The 14,749-nt window shown below is 39.4% G+C and overlaps 1 protein-coding gene across 2 annotated transcripts in view; it reads left to right on the top strand.

The window, feature by feature from the left end:
* The window catches only part of PIK3C2A (phosphatidylinositol-4-phosphate 3-kinase catalytic subunit type 2 alpha), a 125,449-nt gene that overhangs the window by 31,386 nt on the left and 79,314 nt on the right, over positions 1-14,749 (top strand). For both annotated transcript variants that reach the window (XM_030794502.1, XM_030794501.1), the window contains exon 2: positions 9,444-10,572. In XM_030794502.1, the coding sequence (XP_030650362.1) occupies positions 9,508-10,572 (1,065 nt within the window). In that variant the 5' untranslated portion in view covers positions 9,444-9,507. The remainder of the gene's footprint in view (positions 1-9,443; positions 10,573-14,749) is intronic.

Here is a 14,749-nt window from a genome sequence, read left to right as displayed (position 1 = left end):
TTTGTTTTCATGACTCAATTTCTTTACACTTATTTAGAGCCAGGACAATGGCTCACACTGTAATCCCAGTGATTTGGGAGGCTGAGGTGAGATCACTTAGGGCTAGGAGTTCGAGATCAGCCTGGGCAATATAGCCAGACCCTGTCTCTACAAAAAATGAAAACATTAACCGGGCCTGGTTATACTGTTAATCTCAGCTACTTGGGAGGCTGAGGCAGGAGGATCCCTTGAGCCTCTAGGAGTTTGCGATTACAGTGAGCTATGATGATGTCACTGCCCTCCAGCTTCAGTGATAGAGTGAGACCTTGTCTCTATTTTTAAAAATTTAATCTTTTTGTAACTTATCCTATGTGGTTGATTGTGAACACATTTCTCTCTAAAATGTCAACGGTTTTCTAAATCTAGAATATTAAGGTAATTAGAAAGTATGTACTTTAAAAATTAAAAAGTTATAAAGGATAAGACCTCATTTAAAGGCTGTAGGTTGGCCAGGTACAATGGTTTATGCCAGTAATCCCAGCGCTTTGGGAGGCTCAGGTGAGAGGATTGCTTTGAGCCAGGAGTTTGAGACCAGCCTGGGCAACACGGTGAGACCCTGTCTCTACAAAAAATTTAAAAATTATTTGGATGTAGTAGTACATGCCTGTAGTCCCAGGTGCTCAAGAGGTTAAGGCAGAAGGATTGCTTGAGTCCGGGAATTCTAGGTTACGGTGAGCTATGATTGAGCCACTGCACTTCAGCCTGCGCAACAGAGCTAGACCCTGTCTTCAAAATAAATAGGCCAGGTGCGGTGGCTCACACCTGTAATCCCAGCATTTTGGGAGGCCGAGACGGGCGGATTACCTGAGGTCAGGAGTTTGAAACCAGCCTGACCAACATGGTGAAACCCCCTCTCTACTAAAAATACAAAAATCAACCAGGTGTGGTGGCTAGCGCCTGTAATCCCAGCTACTCTGGAGGCTGGGAAGTGGAGGTTGCAGTGAACTGAGATCGCGCCACTGCGCTCCAGCCTGGGCGACAGAGCAAGACTCTGTCTCAAAAAAAGTAGATAATAAATAAATAAAGACAGTAAGTTATCTGTGGGACTTAAAAAAATAAAAAGAAAATTTTGTTCTCCCCCAGAATAACAGGAATTTGAGATATTTTATTGGCATGTGGAAAGAGATGACTGTTGGGAAGATAAATTTTTCCTTACCACCCAGAAAGCAATACTTGTTCACCATGTTTTTTGTTCCTGTTTCTCTCTTCATAAACTCTAACCTTGCACTGTTCACTAGATACCTTTGGCTGCTGAGCACTTGAAATGTAACTAGCCCAAATTGAGATGTGCTAATGCATAATATACACAGATTTCAAGGACATCGTGTTTTTTAAAATCATAAAATATTTCATTCATATTTTTATATTACCTGTTAAAATGACAATATTTTTGATAGATTAAATATGTCTTTTTTCATTAATGTAGCTGTAGAAAATTTTAAATTATATGTGACATGCATTCTTTTCTTTTCTTTCTTTCTTTTTTTTTTTTTTGAGATGGAGTCTCACTCTGTTGCCCAGCCTGGAGTGTGGAGGCACGATCTTGGCTCGCTGCAACATACACCTCTAGGGTTCAAGCAGTTTTCCTGCCTCAGCCTTGGGAGTAGCTGAGATTACAGACACCCACCACTATGCCTAGCTAATTTTTGTATTTTCAGTAGAGACAAGGTTTCACCATACTGGCCAGGCTGTTCTCAAACTCCTGTCCTCAGGTGATCCACCTGCCTTGGCCTCCCAAAGTGCTGGGATTACAGGCATGAGCCATCACTACTGGCCTCATTCTGTTTCTTTTGGACAGTGTTGCTCTAACCTAATCACATCAAATACCTGGACATTCTTTTATTTTTGTCTTTGTGACAAATTTTTATAGTTCCTAACACCAGAGTACTTGTTTCTTTCATCAGATGACGTTTTTTCTTCCATGAATCAGTAGAGATAGGAGAATATTATCGTGTCATGTACTGGAGTTTTTCCCTTTAACAGAGATAGAACAACTTTTAGTTTTCTATTACCATCTCCCTCCTAGTTTTTAAGATAATCTGCTCCCCCACCCCACTTGTTTATTCTAAACTCAACCATGTTATTTTTTGGTAAAGTTTGAATTATTAATTAAGTCATTTTAGCCTGTTTTTTCTGTTTCAGAATTTGAGCTTCTCTTTGATAAAAGGAATGGTGTCTTATGTTCTCTAGTCATTGATGCATTCATTCAACTGCATTAGAAGTTTGAGAGTAGAAGATGAAAAAAAGTTCTTGCCCTCAGTGAAATTACAAATTTGCTAGTCATCTGGTGATGATAAATTAACTGATAAATTGGTACATGTTATAACTAAATAGCAGTATTAATTACCTCATGATGTAATTAAAAGAAACAAATTTATTAAAATAAAATAACCCTATGATTGAAGATGAAAGTTGATATTTATAGTGGACAAATTATATTAATTTAGACACTTACCCAGATAACTTTAAAGTGCATTGTGGAGAATTAGTACTGCCTGAATTTGAGTCCTGATTTCACCACTTGCTAGCTGCTGTGAGACTGAGCAGATTACATAACTTGTGTGCTTAAATTTCTTCATTTGTATACTAGGGACACTAATACCTACTTTATAAAATTTGTGAGGATTAAATTAGTTAATACGTTGCTTAAAGCAATGTTTGGCATATAGTATCTGTATATATATGTAGATAGAAATATGCAGATATTTGCTACAGTTTTATCAGATACTTTCCATGATTGACTGCAATCGTAATTATTTTATTTTGGTTTGGTTTTTGTTTTATTTTTTAGAGACAGAGACTCATTCTGTCCCCCAGGCTGGAGTGCAGTGACACAATCATAGCTCACTGTAACCTTGAACACCTGGGCTCAAGTGTTCCTCCCACCTCAGTCTTCTGACTAGCTGAGACTACAGGCATGCTCCAACACATCCAAATAACTTTTTTTTTGTAGAGATAGGGATCTGGCTATGTTGCCCAGGCTGGTCTCGAACTCTTGACCTCAAGTGATGCTCCTGCCTTGGTCTCTCAAAGCCTCAAAGTGCTGGGATCATAGGCCTGAGCTGCCATACTCAGCCCATAATCTTTTTTTTTTTTAATTTTTAAAATTTATATATTTATTTATTTATAGAGATAGGGTCTGGCCATGTTGCCCAGGCTGGTCTGGTACTCCTGGGCTCAAGCAGTCTTCCCACTTCAGCCTCCCAAAGTTTAAGAGTCATCTCGCCCAGCCCCTGATTTTATTTTTAATGGTGGTATAATATTCAGTTCCAGCTGGGCTCAGTGGCCCACGCCTGTAATCCCAGCACTTTGGGAAGCTGAGGTGGGTGGATCACCTGAGGTCAGGGGTTTGAGACCAGCCTGGCCAACATGGTGAAACCCCATCTCTACTAAAAAAAAAATACAAAAATTAGCCGGGCATGGTGGTGGGCACCTGTAATCCTAGCTACTCAGGAGGCTAAGGCAGGAGAATCCCTTGAATCCGGGAGGCGGAGGTTACAGTGAACAAGATCGCGCCACTGCACTCCAGCCTGGGCGACAGAGTGAGACTCTGTCTCAAAAAAAAAAAAAAAAAAAAAGTTCCATGGAAGTACCATAATTTATTTTCCTTTAAGGTTTATATTCATTTGGGAGGACAAATATCTGTATTGTTCAACTCAAATAATTCTTTCTTAGTTTTCTTAGTTGTCTTGAAATTTTAAGATCAGGAAAACATTTAGATGGGTAGCAGCACCAACTTGCTTTTTTCTGTTTTCTGGGGTTTAAATTTAAATTGTAAATGACTGTCTAGCACAGAAGAAGCCAAGAACTTTTAAATTAATTCTTCTGTTTTGGGATATGCAAATGGTGTCCAAACGTTTAACTAAATAGTTTAATTACCCACTTTTGAAGAATTTTAAAGTAGCCACAGCCTTGTGATCTTCACTGGGTTACTTTATGTTGAGAAAATTTTGGCAGATGATATGCAGGCCTCATTCAAATACTAGTTATATTGTCTTTCTCAGCTTGAATTAGGGGAACATTAGCATTGAAGTTTTCATTTTGAATTAGGATGTAGGAAATTATTTCCTGCTAAATGTTTGTCATCAAATGAAGTTTTATTTTAAAAAATTAATGGAGCATGTCAATGCCGCAGCCCCAGAAAAACAGCTGAAGCACAGGGTTACTTTTGGACATTCTGTTAAGTCCTTTTATTGCCATTTTAGTATATATGCATGATAACCTCTTGGAAAACTAAAATATGGTAACTTAGCTAGTAGCAATCAGCTCACTTTTACTACTTAGAGTTGAATTTACTTTAGCGTATACTACTTCGGGTGTTGGTACTAGAAATAGAGCAAGCAAATACATTGGTGATGTGAGAAAAACCCATACTCACTATTAAAATATATTTCAAATGATTAATTTTATACTTTTATCAGTAAATGAGAGTTAACATTCTTTTGAAATACTTAGAACCAGTGTATTCTCCTGTGAATAAACTATTGTAAACTAATTTTAAAAAATCTAGATCCTTCTCTCAGAATAATGTTACATTGTTCATTACCAAATGTGGCAACAAGGAGAATACTTAAATAACAAATTGGCATTGTGCTTGTGGAAGATGAATTATATCTAAGTAGCCTTTCTCTTTGTAAAATGCTATTTTTTTTTTTTTGAGACAGAGTTTCGCTCTTGTTGCCCAGGCTGGAGTGCAATGGTGACCTCGGCTCACTGCCACCTCTGCCTCCCAGGTTCAAGGGATTCTTCTGCCTCAGCCTTCTGAGTAGCTGGGATTACAGGCGTGGCGTGCCACCACACCCAGCTAAATTCTGTATTTTTAGTAGAGACGGGGTTTCACCATGTTGGCCAGGCTGGTCTTGAACTCCTGACCTCAGGTGATCCACTTGCCTCGGCCTCCCAAAGTGCTGGGATTACAGGTGTGAGCCACTGTGCGTGGCTGCTGTTTTGTTTTAATACATCTGATTTTGTGAAAAATAGGCAGTATACTTTGGTGTTCCACAATAGGTGATTACACTTGATTTATTTTTCCTACCATATATCCATACTCTTGTGCCACTGGAAATGCCTTCTTTAAGACTGTCCAATAGCCCTCACTCCCTCTTGTTAAAACACATGTTCAGCCAGGTGAGGTGGTTCACGCCTGTAATCCCAGCACTTTGGGAGGCCAAGGCAGGCGGATCACTTGAGGTCAGGAGTTCAAGACCAGCCTGGCCAACATGGCAAAACGCTTAGTCTCTACTAAACTTTTTGGTCTCTACTAAAAATACAAAAATTAGCCAGATGTGGTGGCGAGCGCCTGTAATCCCAGCTACTCGGGAGGCTGAGGCAGAAGAATTGCTTGAACCCAGGAGGCAGAGGTTGCAGTGAGCCGAGACTGTGCCACTGCACTCCAGTCTGAGCAACAGAATGAGACTCTGTCTAAACAAACAGACAAACCCTGCATGTTCAGTAAATTAAGTTTCTTATTCATTAAGCAAGGTACTTTTAAATGTTGTGGGGAACTCCAAAAATAAACAAGTAGGACTTTGCACTTAAGCTTATTTTAGTCTGTTGGGTAGACACATAGGTTCACAGATTCTGTGTTAATCAGGACATTTTTTGTTATGGCAGAAACTCATTTTAAACTGGCTTAAGCAAAAAGGGAGACTTAACTGGCTTACATAAATGAAAGGTTGGCTTTGGGCTTGGCTGGATCCAGATGCTTAATGTAATATTAGCCAGAATCTGTCTTTCTTCGTTTTATCATAGCTCTGCTTTCTTGTGGATTGGATTCATTCTTAGGCAGTATCTCCTCAAGTGGTGACAAAGACGGCCACAGCAGGGCCAGGCTTATATCTGAGTTTAGTAAGCTCAAAGAAAAGCTTTCTTTCCAAATAGTTTCAGCAGAAGTCCAGGAGTTAACTCTGATGGGCCAGATTTGGATCCTCTGGGGTGGATGGGAGTGGGGGACAAGGGTAGAGATGACCAGTTCTATTTTAATTAACTATGTGGGATAAAGGGAGATCAGTCTCCAAAATGGAAGCTGTAGGTTCTACAACCAGAGGCAAAGATGTTGATAGGCAAAAACAGCAAAAGGTCTACAGAACTGAAGAAGAGAAAGCTGTGATAAAAATGTTTTGGTTGATCTAAAAAGATGAATTCTGATAAGAGCTACTTAGGGAAAGCTAAAGAGAGGAGACAGTATTTGAATTGGGCCCTGAAGGACAAGTAGAGTTTTTCCAAGGCAGAATGTGTAAAGAAAAGATTTTCTAGGTCACTCGTTGGAGAAGTTTGGCCGTGAAAAAAGAAAATTAAAATGGAAGCTACTGGAATCTAAAGGGGAATGTTAAGATTTCTCCCCCTTCAATATGGGGAAGACTTAAGCTTTTTTGTGGCACAGGACCCTAAGCAAGTAAATAAGTTAACAATGCAAAGGAGGTAATCATTGATGATGAAGTGGAGGGGAAAATATATTTATGTTTAGAAATCTGAGGTTAAGGATACACATGGAGGAAGTCACCTTAGAAAGGAAAAGAAAACCGTTTGTTCCCTAAGGATAAGTGAAGGAAGGTGGTGGTGGAAGTTAAAACAGAAGTTTGTTGCTAAATAGTAAAGTGGCTTGTGCTTTGTTTTCTAAAAGTAATAAGAAAAAGTTTCTCAGTTATCTATTGCCATGTAACAGAATCATTCCAAAATGATTCTGTGGGTTATCAATTTGGCTTTAGCTCAGCTTGGTGGTTTCTTCTGCTGGTCTCACCTTCGGTCACTCATGGAGTTGTGGTCATCTGGAGTGTGGATGGATGGTCTAAGATGGTGGCTTCACTCACATGTTTGGTGGTTGGTGCTGGCTGTTAGCTGGCCCCTCTCATCCTCAGTGATCATTCACATAGCAGTGGCTGCATTTCAAGAGACAAAGAACTGAAGTAGTAAAGCCTCTTAGGACCTAGATTTGGAACTCCTATTCCCACAGTGTCACTTCCATTTCATTGGTAAAAGCCAAGTCACAAGGCCCGCTCAGCTCAAGAGAGTAAAGAAATAGATCCCTCCTCTTTATGGGAGGAGCAACAAAATCACATCCCAAGGGGTGGGAGTATGTGTTGAAATGGGAGGAATTTGTGCTCCTCCTATTCCCAACTACCCAGCCTTTTATTTTGAAAATTTTCAGTCTTGGCAACCAAGTTAAAAGAATTTCAAAGTGAATACTCATATTTGTATCACCTAGATTCTACTGTTAACATTTTTCTGTACCTGTCTAATCACATATTTATCCATCCTGCTATCCATTAATTTACCTTTTAAAAAAATGCATTTCAAAGTAAATTGTAAGAGCGAGGCACAGTGGATCATGCCTGTAATCCCAGCTGAGGCAGGAGGCTTGCTTGAGGCCAGGGGTTCAAGGCCAGCCTGGGTAACATAATGAGACCTCCCCCATCTCTAAACGACAAGAACAACAAAGTAAATTGTAGGCATTAGTACTTTCCTCTAAGTACTTTGTACATATTTAGCAAGAGTTCAATATTTACAGCTTTTTCTTTTGATATAAAGTTTACATGCAGTAAAGTGTGCATATTTTAAATATACGTTGTGCCCATGCTTTGTAGTCTACCACAGAAGGGAAAATAGTTGTATGAAGGAATTGCAAAATAATACTCTAAGAACATTCCAAGGACATTCTTTGAATTCCTCTTTCTTCATGACCTCCTCACTAATATTTTTTTTTTTTGTTTAGTATTACCTCAACACTTAGGATTTTCATTTGTATTATATTAATTTGAATTTATTTTGGGTTTTTCCCTACCTCCTTGTCTCACGTATATATTGAGCATATACGGTAGACAAGCATTGTGTTTGCTGGAAAGAAAGACCATAGAATGTAAACAGGAGCTCTCTTGCTTTCTAGGTATTTAAACTGGATGATGTATCACAAACCAGATTAGATTAATAATACGTAACATTTATTTAATGCTTATGCCCAAGGCCAATGATAGGCACTTTTATGTGTATTATTTCATTTAGTTTGTGTTCTAATTTAGATTGATACTTTTTTATTTAAAAAATTAGGAAACTAAGACATACAGAAAAGTTTTCATTTGCCCAAGGTCATATACCTTCTTTTATTTTTTTTGAGACGGAGTCTCTCTCTGTTGCCCAGGCTGGAGTGCAGTGACGTGATTTCGGCTCACTGCAAGCTCCGCCTCCCGGGTTCATGCCATTCTCTTGCCTCAGCCTCCTGAGTAGCTGGGACTACAGGCACCCACCACCACGCCCGGCTAATTTTTTGTATTTTTAGTAGAGACAGGGTTTCACTGTGTTAGCCAGGATGGTCTCGATCTCCTGACCTCGTGATCTACCCACCTCGGCCTCCCAAAGTGCTGGGATTACAGGTGTGAGCCACCACACCCGGCCAGTCATATACCTTCTTAAACTAAGGTAATGTGACTCCAGAATCTATATTTAACCCTTTTATCATATCGATTAGAAGCAGGAAATGTGCTCTGTGTTACAGAGTAGCTAAGCAACCTTTCAGTTGGTCATATTGCTTCACAGGATAATCTTAGTCTGAATTAAGTGTTTGTCTTAAATAGAGGAGTATAAATTTTTATAAGCTAATCTATGACGAAGTTTAAAAATTAACTCCTCATCTTTTCGTAAATAAAAATATTTGAGGATTTTGAAAAGGAGAAATTTTGGTATTATAACTATTGATTTGGCTGCAGATAATCAGAATAGAAATGTAATTAAAACTATATGACCAATTCAGCTGTAATTTAATCTCTGAGTGAAATATTACCTCAGAACTTCTAATAAGCCTTAACACTTTGTCTTATTATTCAAATCCATGTTACATTATACATTTTTAATATTTCTGGAAGATTATTAAACCTTAATCAGTTTTGCACATAGTATTTTGATAAAATAATAGTTTCCTGTTTTATTGACTAGGTATTGGATGTTTTTATTGCTAATTGGCTTTTGAGCAATTTAACAAATAGCAAAAGATCAAAAACCATTTTGACTTGCTATTTCTGCGTATCGGTAAACCCTGTCTGAACTCTTGAAAATATGTGACTATCACTTAAGTCATTTCATACTAAGAATTCTGCCAGAAGTACCACTGGTTAATGGCAGCCATTGTGACTGCTGAAATGAAAGCGTCTAAAGTTCATTTACTGTGCCAGCTTTCCAGTTGTGTCAGGAAATGGGATTAAAGTAATGTGTATCTGAACATCTTCTGTAACCCAACAGTGTATAAGGTGTTAAGTGTTCCTTCACCCAGATTTCATCCAACTGTTTTATTTTGTTTATTTTGTAGTATATTTTTCTAAGTGGCTTTAAGTCCAAAGTCATATGGGGTAGGTTGCAAACAAAATATATTTATGTTTAGAAATCTAATTGAGTGTTATGTTTATTTTTATGAATAGGCCTTGCTATTTTGGAAGCTACAAGAAAAAATTGAGGAAGGAAGGTTTGGTATTTTTAGTGGACATGGCTCAGATACCCAGCAACAGCAGATTTAAAGAATGTCCATCTTCACATCCGGAACCAACAAGAGCAAAAGATGTGGACAAAGAAGAAGCATTACAGATGGAAGCAGAGGCTTTAGCAAAACTGCAAAAGGATAGACAAGTGACTGACAATCAGAGAGGCTTTGAGTTGTCAAGCAGCACCAGAAAAAAAGCACAGGTTTATAACAAGCAGGATTATGATCTCATGGTGTTTCCCGAATCAGATTCCCAAAAAAGAGCATTAGATATTGATGTAGAAAAGCTCACCCAAGCTGAACTTGAGAAACTATTGCTGGATGACAGTTTCGAGACTAGAAAAACACCTGTATTACCGGTTACTCCTATTCTGAGCCCTTCCTTTTCAGCACAGCTCTATTTTAGACCTACTATTCAGAGAGGACAGTGGCCACCTGGATTATCTGGGCCTTCCACTTATACTTTACCTTCTATTTATCCTTCTACTTACAGTAAACAGGCTGCATTCCAAAATGGCTTCAATCCAAGAATGCCCACTTTTCCATCTACAGAACCTATATATTTAAGTCTTCCGGGACAATCTCCATATTTCTCATATCCTTTGACACCTGCCACACCCTTTCATCCACAAGGAAGCTTACCTATCTATCGTCCAGTAGTCAGTCCTGACATGGCAAAACTATTTGACAAAATAGCTAGTACATCAGAATTTTTAAAACATGGGAAAGCAAGGACTGATTTGGAGATAACAGATTCAAAAGTCAGCAATCTACAGGTATCTCCAAAGTCTGAGGATATCAGTAAATTTGATTGGTTAGACTTGGATCCTCTAAGTAAGCCTAAGGTGGATAATGTGGAGGTATTAGACCATGAAGAAGAGAAAAATGTTTCAAGTTTGCTAGCAAAGGATCCTTGGGATGCTGTTCTTCTTGAAGAGAGATCGCCAGCAAATTGTCATCTTGAAAGAAAGGTGAATGGAAAATCCCTTTCTGTGGCAACTGTAACAAGAAGCCAGTCTTTAAATATTCGAACAACTCCGCTTGCAAAAGCCCAGGGCCATATATCTCAGGTATAGTCTTTTCTTACTAACTTCTCAAACTTAATATAACACAGAGTTCATATTTGTGTACGTAATTTGTGTGTGTGTGTGTGCGTGTGTGTTTTTTTAAAGAAAGAGTCTTGCTCTGTCACCCAGGCTGGAGTGCAGTGGTGTGATCTTGGCTCACTGCAAGCTCAGCCTCCCGGGTTCACACCATTCTCCTGCCTCAGCCTCCCGAGTGGCTGGGACTACAGGTGCCCGCCACCACGCCTGGCTAATGTTTTGTATTTTTAGTAGAGACAGGGTTTCACTGTGTTAGCCAGGATGGTCTTGATCTCCTGATCTCACGATCCACCCGGCTCGGCCTCCCAAAGTGCTGAGATAACAGGCGTAAGCCACCACGTCCAGCTCGTAATTTGTTAAGAAAAAAAATTTTTCATTTTTAATTTTGTTTTTTTTTGCTCTCAAGTGTGCTTTGATTCTTTGCTTGTGTGGCAAAGGATTAAATGTGATTAGGCCAATTGAAAAAGTGCTTGCTATTAATATTTTTCTAGGATTATAAATAAAAAGCCTCTAATGAAGGATCTGGCTGTCGCTGAGAGGCGTTTAAGATATTTTAAATTTGCCCGTCCATGTCTCCTCATTACATATGATCCCTTCTTTCTCTTCCTTATTTCTTTTATTTTTTAACGCAAATAAGGAATTTTGGTTTTTAGCCTGATTATAGAAATTCTCATGCATTTTGTTTTGTTGTTTTTAACCATGAATCAATGAATGAAAAAATAACCCCAGAGAGAAGAGCAATTTAAAGGACTCTCCCTTTAAACACTTTTATCGATAAAAGTGAAGAATGAAATATTACCATTGCAGATTTGTGTTTTGCTCTTATATCTGTGTATCCTGGGAATGTTTAAGCCTCGTTCCCACTTTAGTGTGAATTAATATCATTCAGCTAATTAGATCAGCACTTATCTACTATTTTGTCATTGGGAGTTAACTAGTATTTGGATGGGGAAGGGAGGGATGGATTTTGCATGATTTGGATCGGTTTATGTTGAATTGTTGACTTTATTTATTATTATTATTATTTTGAGATTTTTTGAGTTTTGCTCTTGTTGCCCAGGGTGGAGTGCAGTGGTGCAGTCTCGGCTCACTGCAACCTCCACCTCCCAGGTTCAAGCGATTCTCCTGCCTCAGCTTTCTAAGTAGCTGGGATTACAGGCATGTGCCACTACACCGGCTGATTTTGTATTTTTAGTAGAGACAAGGTTTCTCCATGTTGGTCAGGCTGGTCTCGAACTCCCGACCTCAGGTGAAGAGCCCACGTTGGCCTCCCAGTGTGCTGGGATTATAGGCGTAAGCCACCACACCCAGCCAAATTGTTGACTTTAAAAAAAAACATTTTGGATGTCTGGAAGGAAGAGAAATAGGTGTTAAGAAGATTTAGACAGCATGATGGCTCACGTTTGTAATCCCAGCACTTTGGAAGACTAAGGTGGGAAGATCACTTGAGCCCAGGAGTTTGAGACCAGCCTGGGCAACATATTGAGAACCTGTCTCTAACACAGTTACAAAAAAATTAGCTGGACATGATGGCATACTCCTGTGGTCCCAGCTGCTTGGGAGGCTGAAGTGGGAGGATCATGTGAGACCAGGAGGTTGAGGCTGCTGTGACCCATGATTGTACCACTGTACTCCAGCCTGGGTGACAGAGCAAGACCCTATCTCAAAAAAAAGGGGCGGTGGGGGGAAGGCACTGGTCCCCCTAATCTTCCCGTCCTGCAGGGCCCAGGTGACTGCTGGATTCATATTTGGGTCAATTTCTAATAGGCAGATGACTCCCCAGCTGTGGGTCTCTATTTTATAGTTTTCTTATGAGAGAAACGAATTCTGTGTTTAGTGCCTGGAGTCAGGATTTGAGAGGTAGTATGGATTTAAGATGTCAGCTGTTTATAGTTGTTTGGGAAGGGCAGCTGCCTCGAACCTGGAGACAGACACTGGGGCTCTGAAAAGTTAGTCTTGCTATCAAAGAAAAGGAAGCTCCTTGTCTTGTAGGGATCTAAGCTTAGGCTCAACCCTTGCACTGGTAGAAGGCAGAGCCCTACAATGAATGCATTGTAGCTACAATAGATTTTCTTGAAGTTAATACAGATGTTTATAAATTACATTGATTAATTTAATTATATCTTAAATTCTGAACTTCCCATTATTGAAAAATCATTTACCTACTGAGAGAAAAATTATCCCAGCTAAGCTGACATTACCATTCCAGATGCAATGTAGTCATCATCTTAAGCAAGTTGAGGTTTCTGGGTAGGTGGGTTATTTACTGTCGAAAGCTCCAAGATTGGGATTCGGAACCCAAGAACTTACATGCTTTTTATCTATGTTGTACGTATTCAAACCGAACTCTTTATTTATTATTATTTTTTTTACCAGTATGTTGCCAAAGCCAAAGGACTCTTCTGCATCTTTTTTTTAATCACTGAGACAGAAAGCTCACAAGAATCCTATGAGGCCAGAGTATGACCCATCCCTATTTTACAGTTGAGGAAACTGAGATGTAAAGAAGTTAAAAGGAATTATTGTTAATATTTTGGTGTAATAATGGTATTGCAATTAATTAATTAAATGAATCATATTTAGAGATGTATACTGTAGAATTTAAAATGTAATAAAATCAAGTGAGGTGTTGGGGTTTGGAGGGCTTATAGATGAAACAAGATTGGCTATATGTTGATAATTGTTGAAGCCAATGATGGATACCTGGGTGTTTATTATTCTACCTTGTGTATATTTGAAAATTTTCATGATAACAAGTTGGAGCTCAAGGAGAGGGCTGCAGAACTCTTTGTAAGCAGCAAAGTTCTGACATTCAAACCCATCTGACTCTAAAAGCCCTCCCTTTTTTTTTTCTTCACTTTTTTGAGACAGTTTCTCTCTTGTTGCCCAGGCCGTGGAGTGCAATTGCGTGATCTCAGCTCACCGCAACCTCCGCCTGCTGGGTTCAAGTGATTCTCCTGCCTCAGCCTCCGGAGTAGCTGGGATTACAGGCATGCACCACCACAACTGGCTAATTTTGTATTTTTAGTAGAGATGAGGTTTCTCCATGTTGGTCAGACCGGTCTCAAACTCCTGAGCTCAGGTATCTGCCTGCCTCAGCCGTCCAACATGCTGGGATTACAGGCGTGAGCCACCAAGCCCGGCCAGCCCTCCCTTTTTCAAACTCCAGTGATACAACATGCTATTTTGGAAGGAGTAAGTTCCCTGTCATAGGAGATATTCAAATATGGTTCAAATGGCTTTCCAAATTTAGTTATATGTCACAGTAGCCTACAGAGTTTAGGCCTATGCAGTCCTGATTTGGAGGAAGGGGTGCCAAAGGACAGTATGAAATTTCAGGGGGAAGATAACCAGTTTTTTCAAAACTTTCTCCCTTGGACCTGCATTTGGGACCTCTTGACTAGATGATTTTAAAGTTTCTTCATACTTAGGAGCCTATAAAGTTGGGGAAATGACAAGACAAATAGCAAAGTATAAAAATAGAGTACCCTGGGAACAGTTTCTTTTCAGCTCAAAACCCAAAGCATAGGTTGCTCATGCTTTCATTGCAAAATTCAACTTCCTGCCCTTGCTTGACCTTTTTAGTTTAGATTGGTCACTTCTAGTTCAACACATGTGTTCTCCACCCTTTCCTTTGGTGGGGCTGGGGTGTGACACCCATGTAAGTCTCCCTACATTTATTTTTTCTTATGTATTTAAAATATTTGTCACAGTACTGTCTTGATATTTTCCTTATTTGGGGTGCTTTCAGAAAGTATCTTGGAAGAATAGTGAGGATGGGTAGTTTCCTAAAGATAGGAAGAAGTTTGCCTAGCAAGATCTGGGTAATCAGGTCACATAGGTGTTACAGAGAGCTGCTAGTTGCTCAAACTCTAGGAATTAATTAACTAGGCTGCCAGACAGGATTAGTTTTAGCAGAAACACATTGCTAGGTCTTAGTTAAAAAATATAGGGGAAGGATTAAAGTAGTAAGCAAATGGATTATGAGAGATATGAGTCAGAAACTGGGTAAGCAATAATATGACTTGATCAGGGGATCAATCAGAGATTGGAGCTAGATTACCACAGTGTAGCATATCAACAGCTTTACTGATAGCATGCTATCTGAACTGACATGGCTTAGGCTAGTTGCCAGTCTTAGGGC

This window comes from Nomascus leucogenys, chromosome 15 (assembly GCF_006542625.1).
Source record: "Nomascus leucogenys isolate Asia chromosome 15, Asia_NLE_v1, whole genome shotgun sequence".
Classification (NCBI taxonomy): Eukaryota; Metazoa; Chordata; class Mammalia; order Primates; family Hylobatidae; genus Nomascus; species Nomascus leucogenys.
The sequence above is the reverse complement of the archived record's forward strand: the minus strand, read 5'-3'. Positions and strand labels throughout refer to the sequence as shown.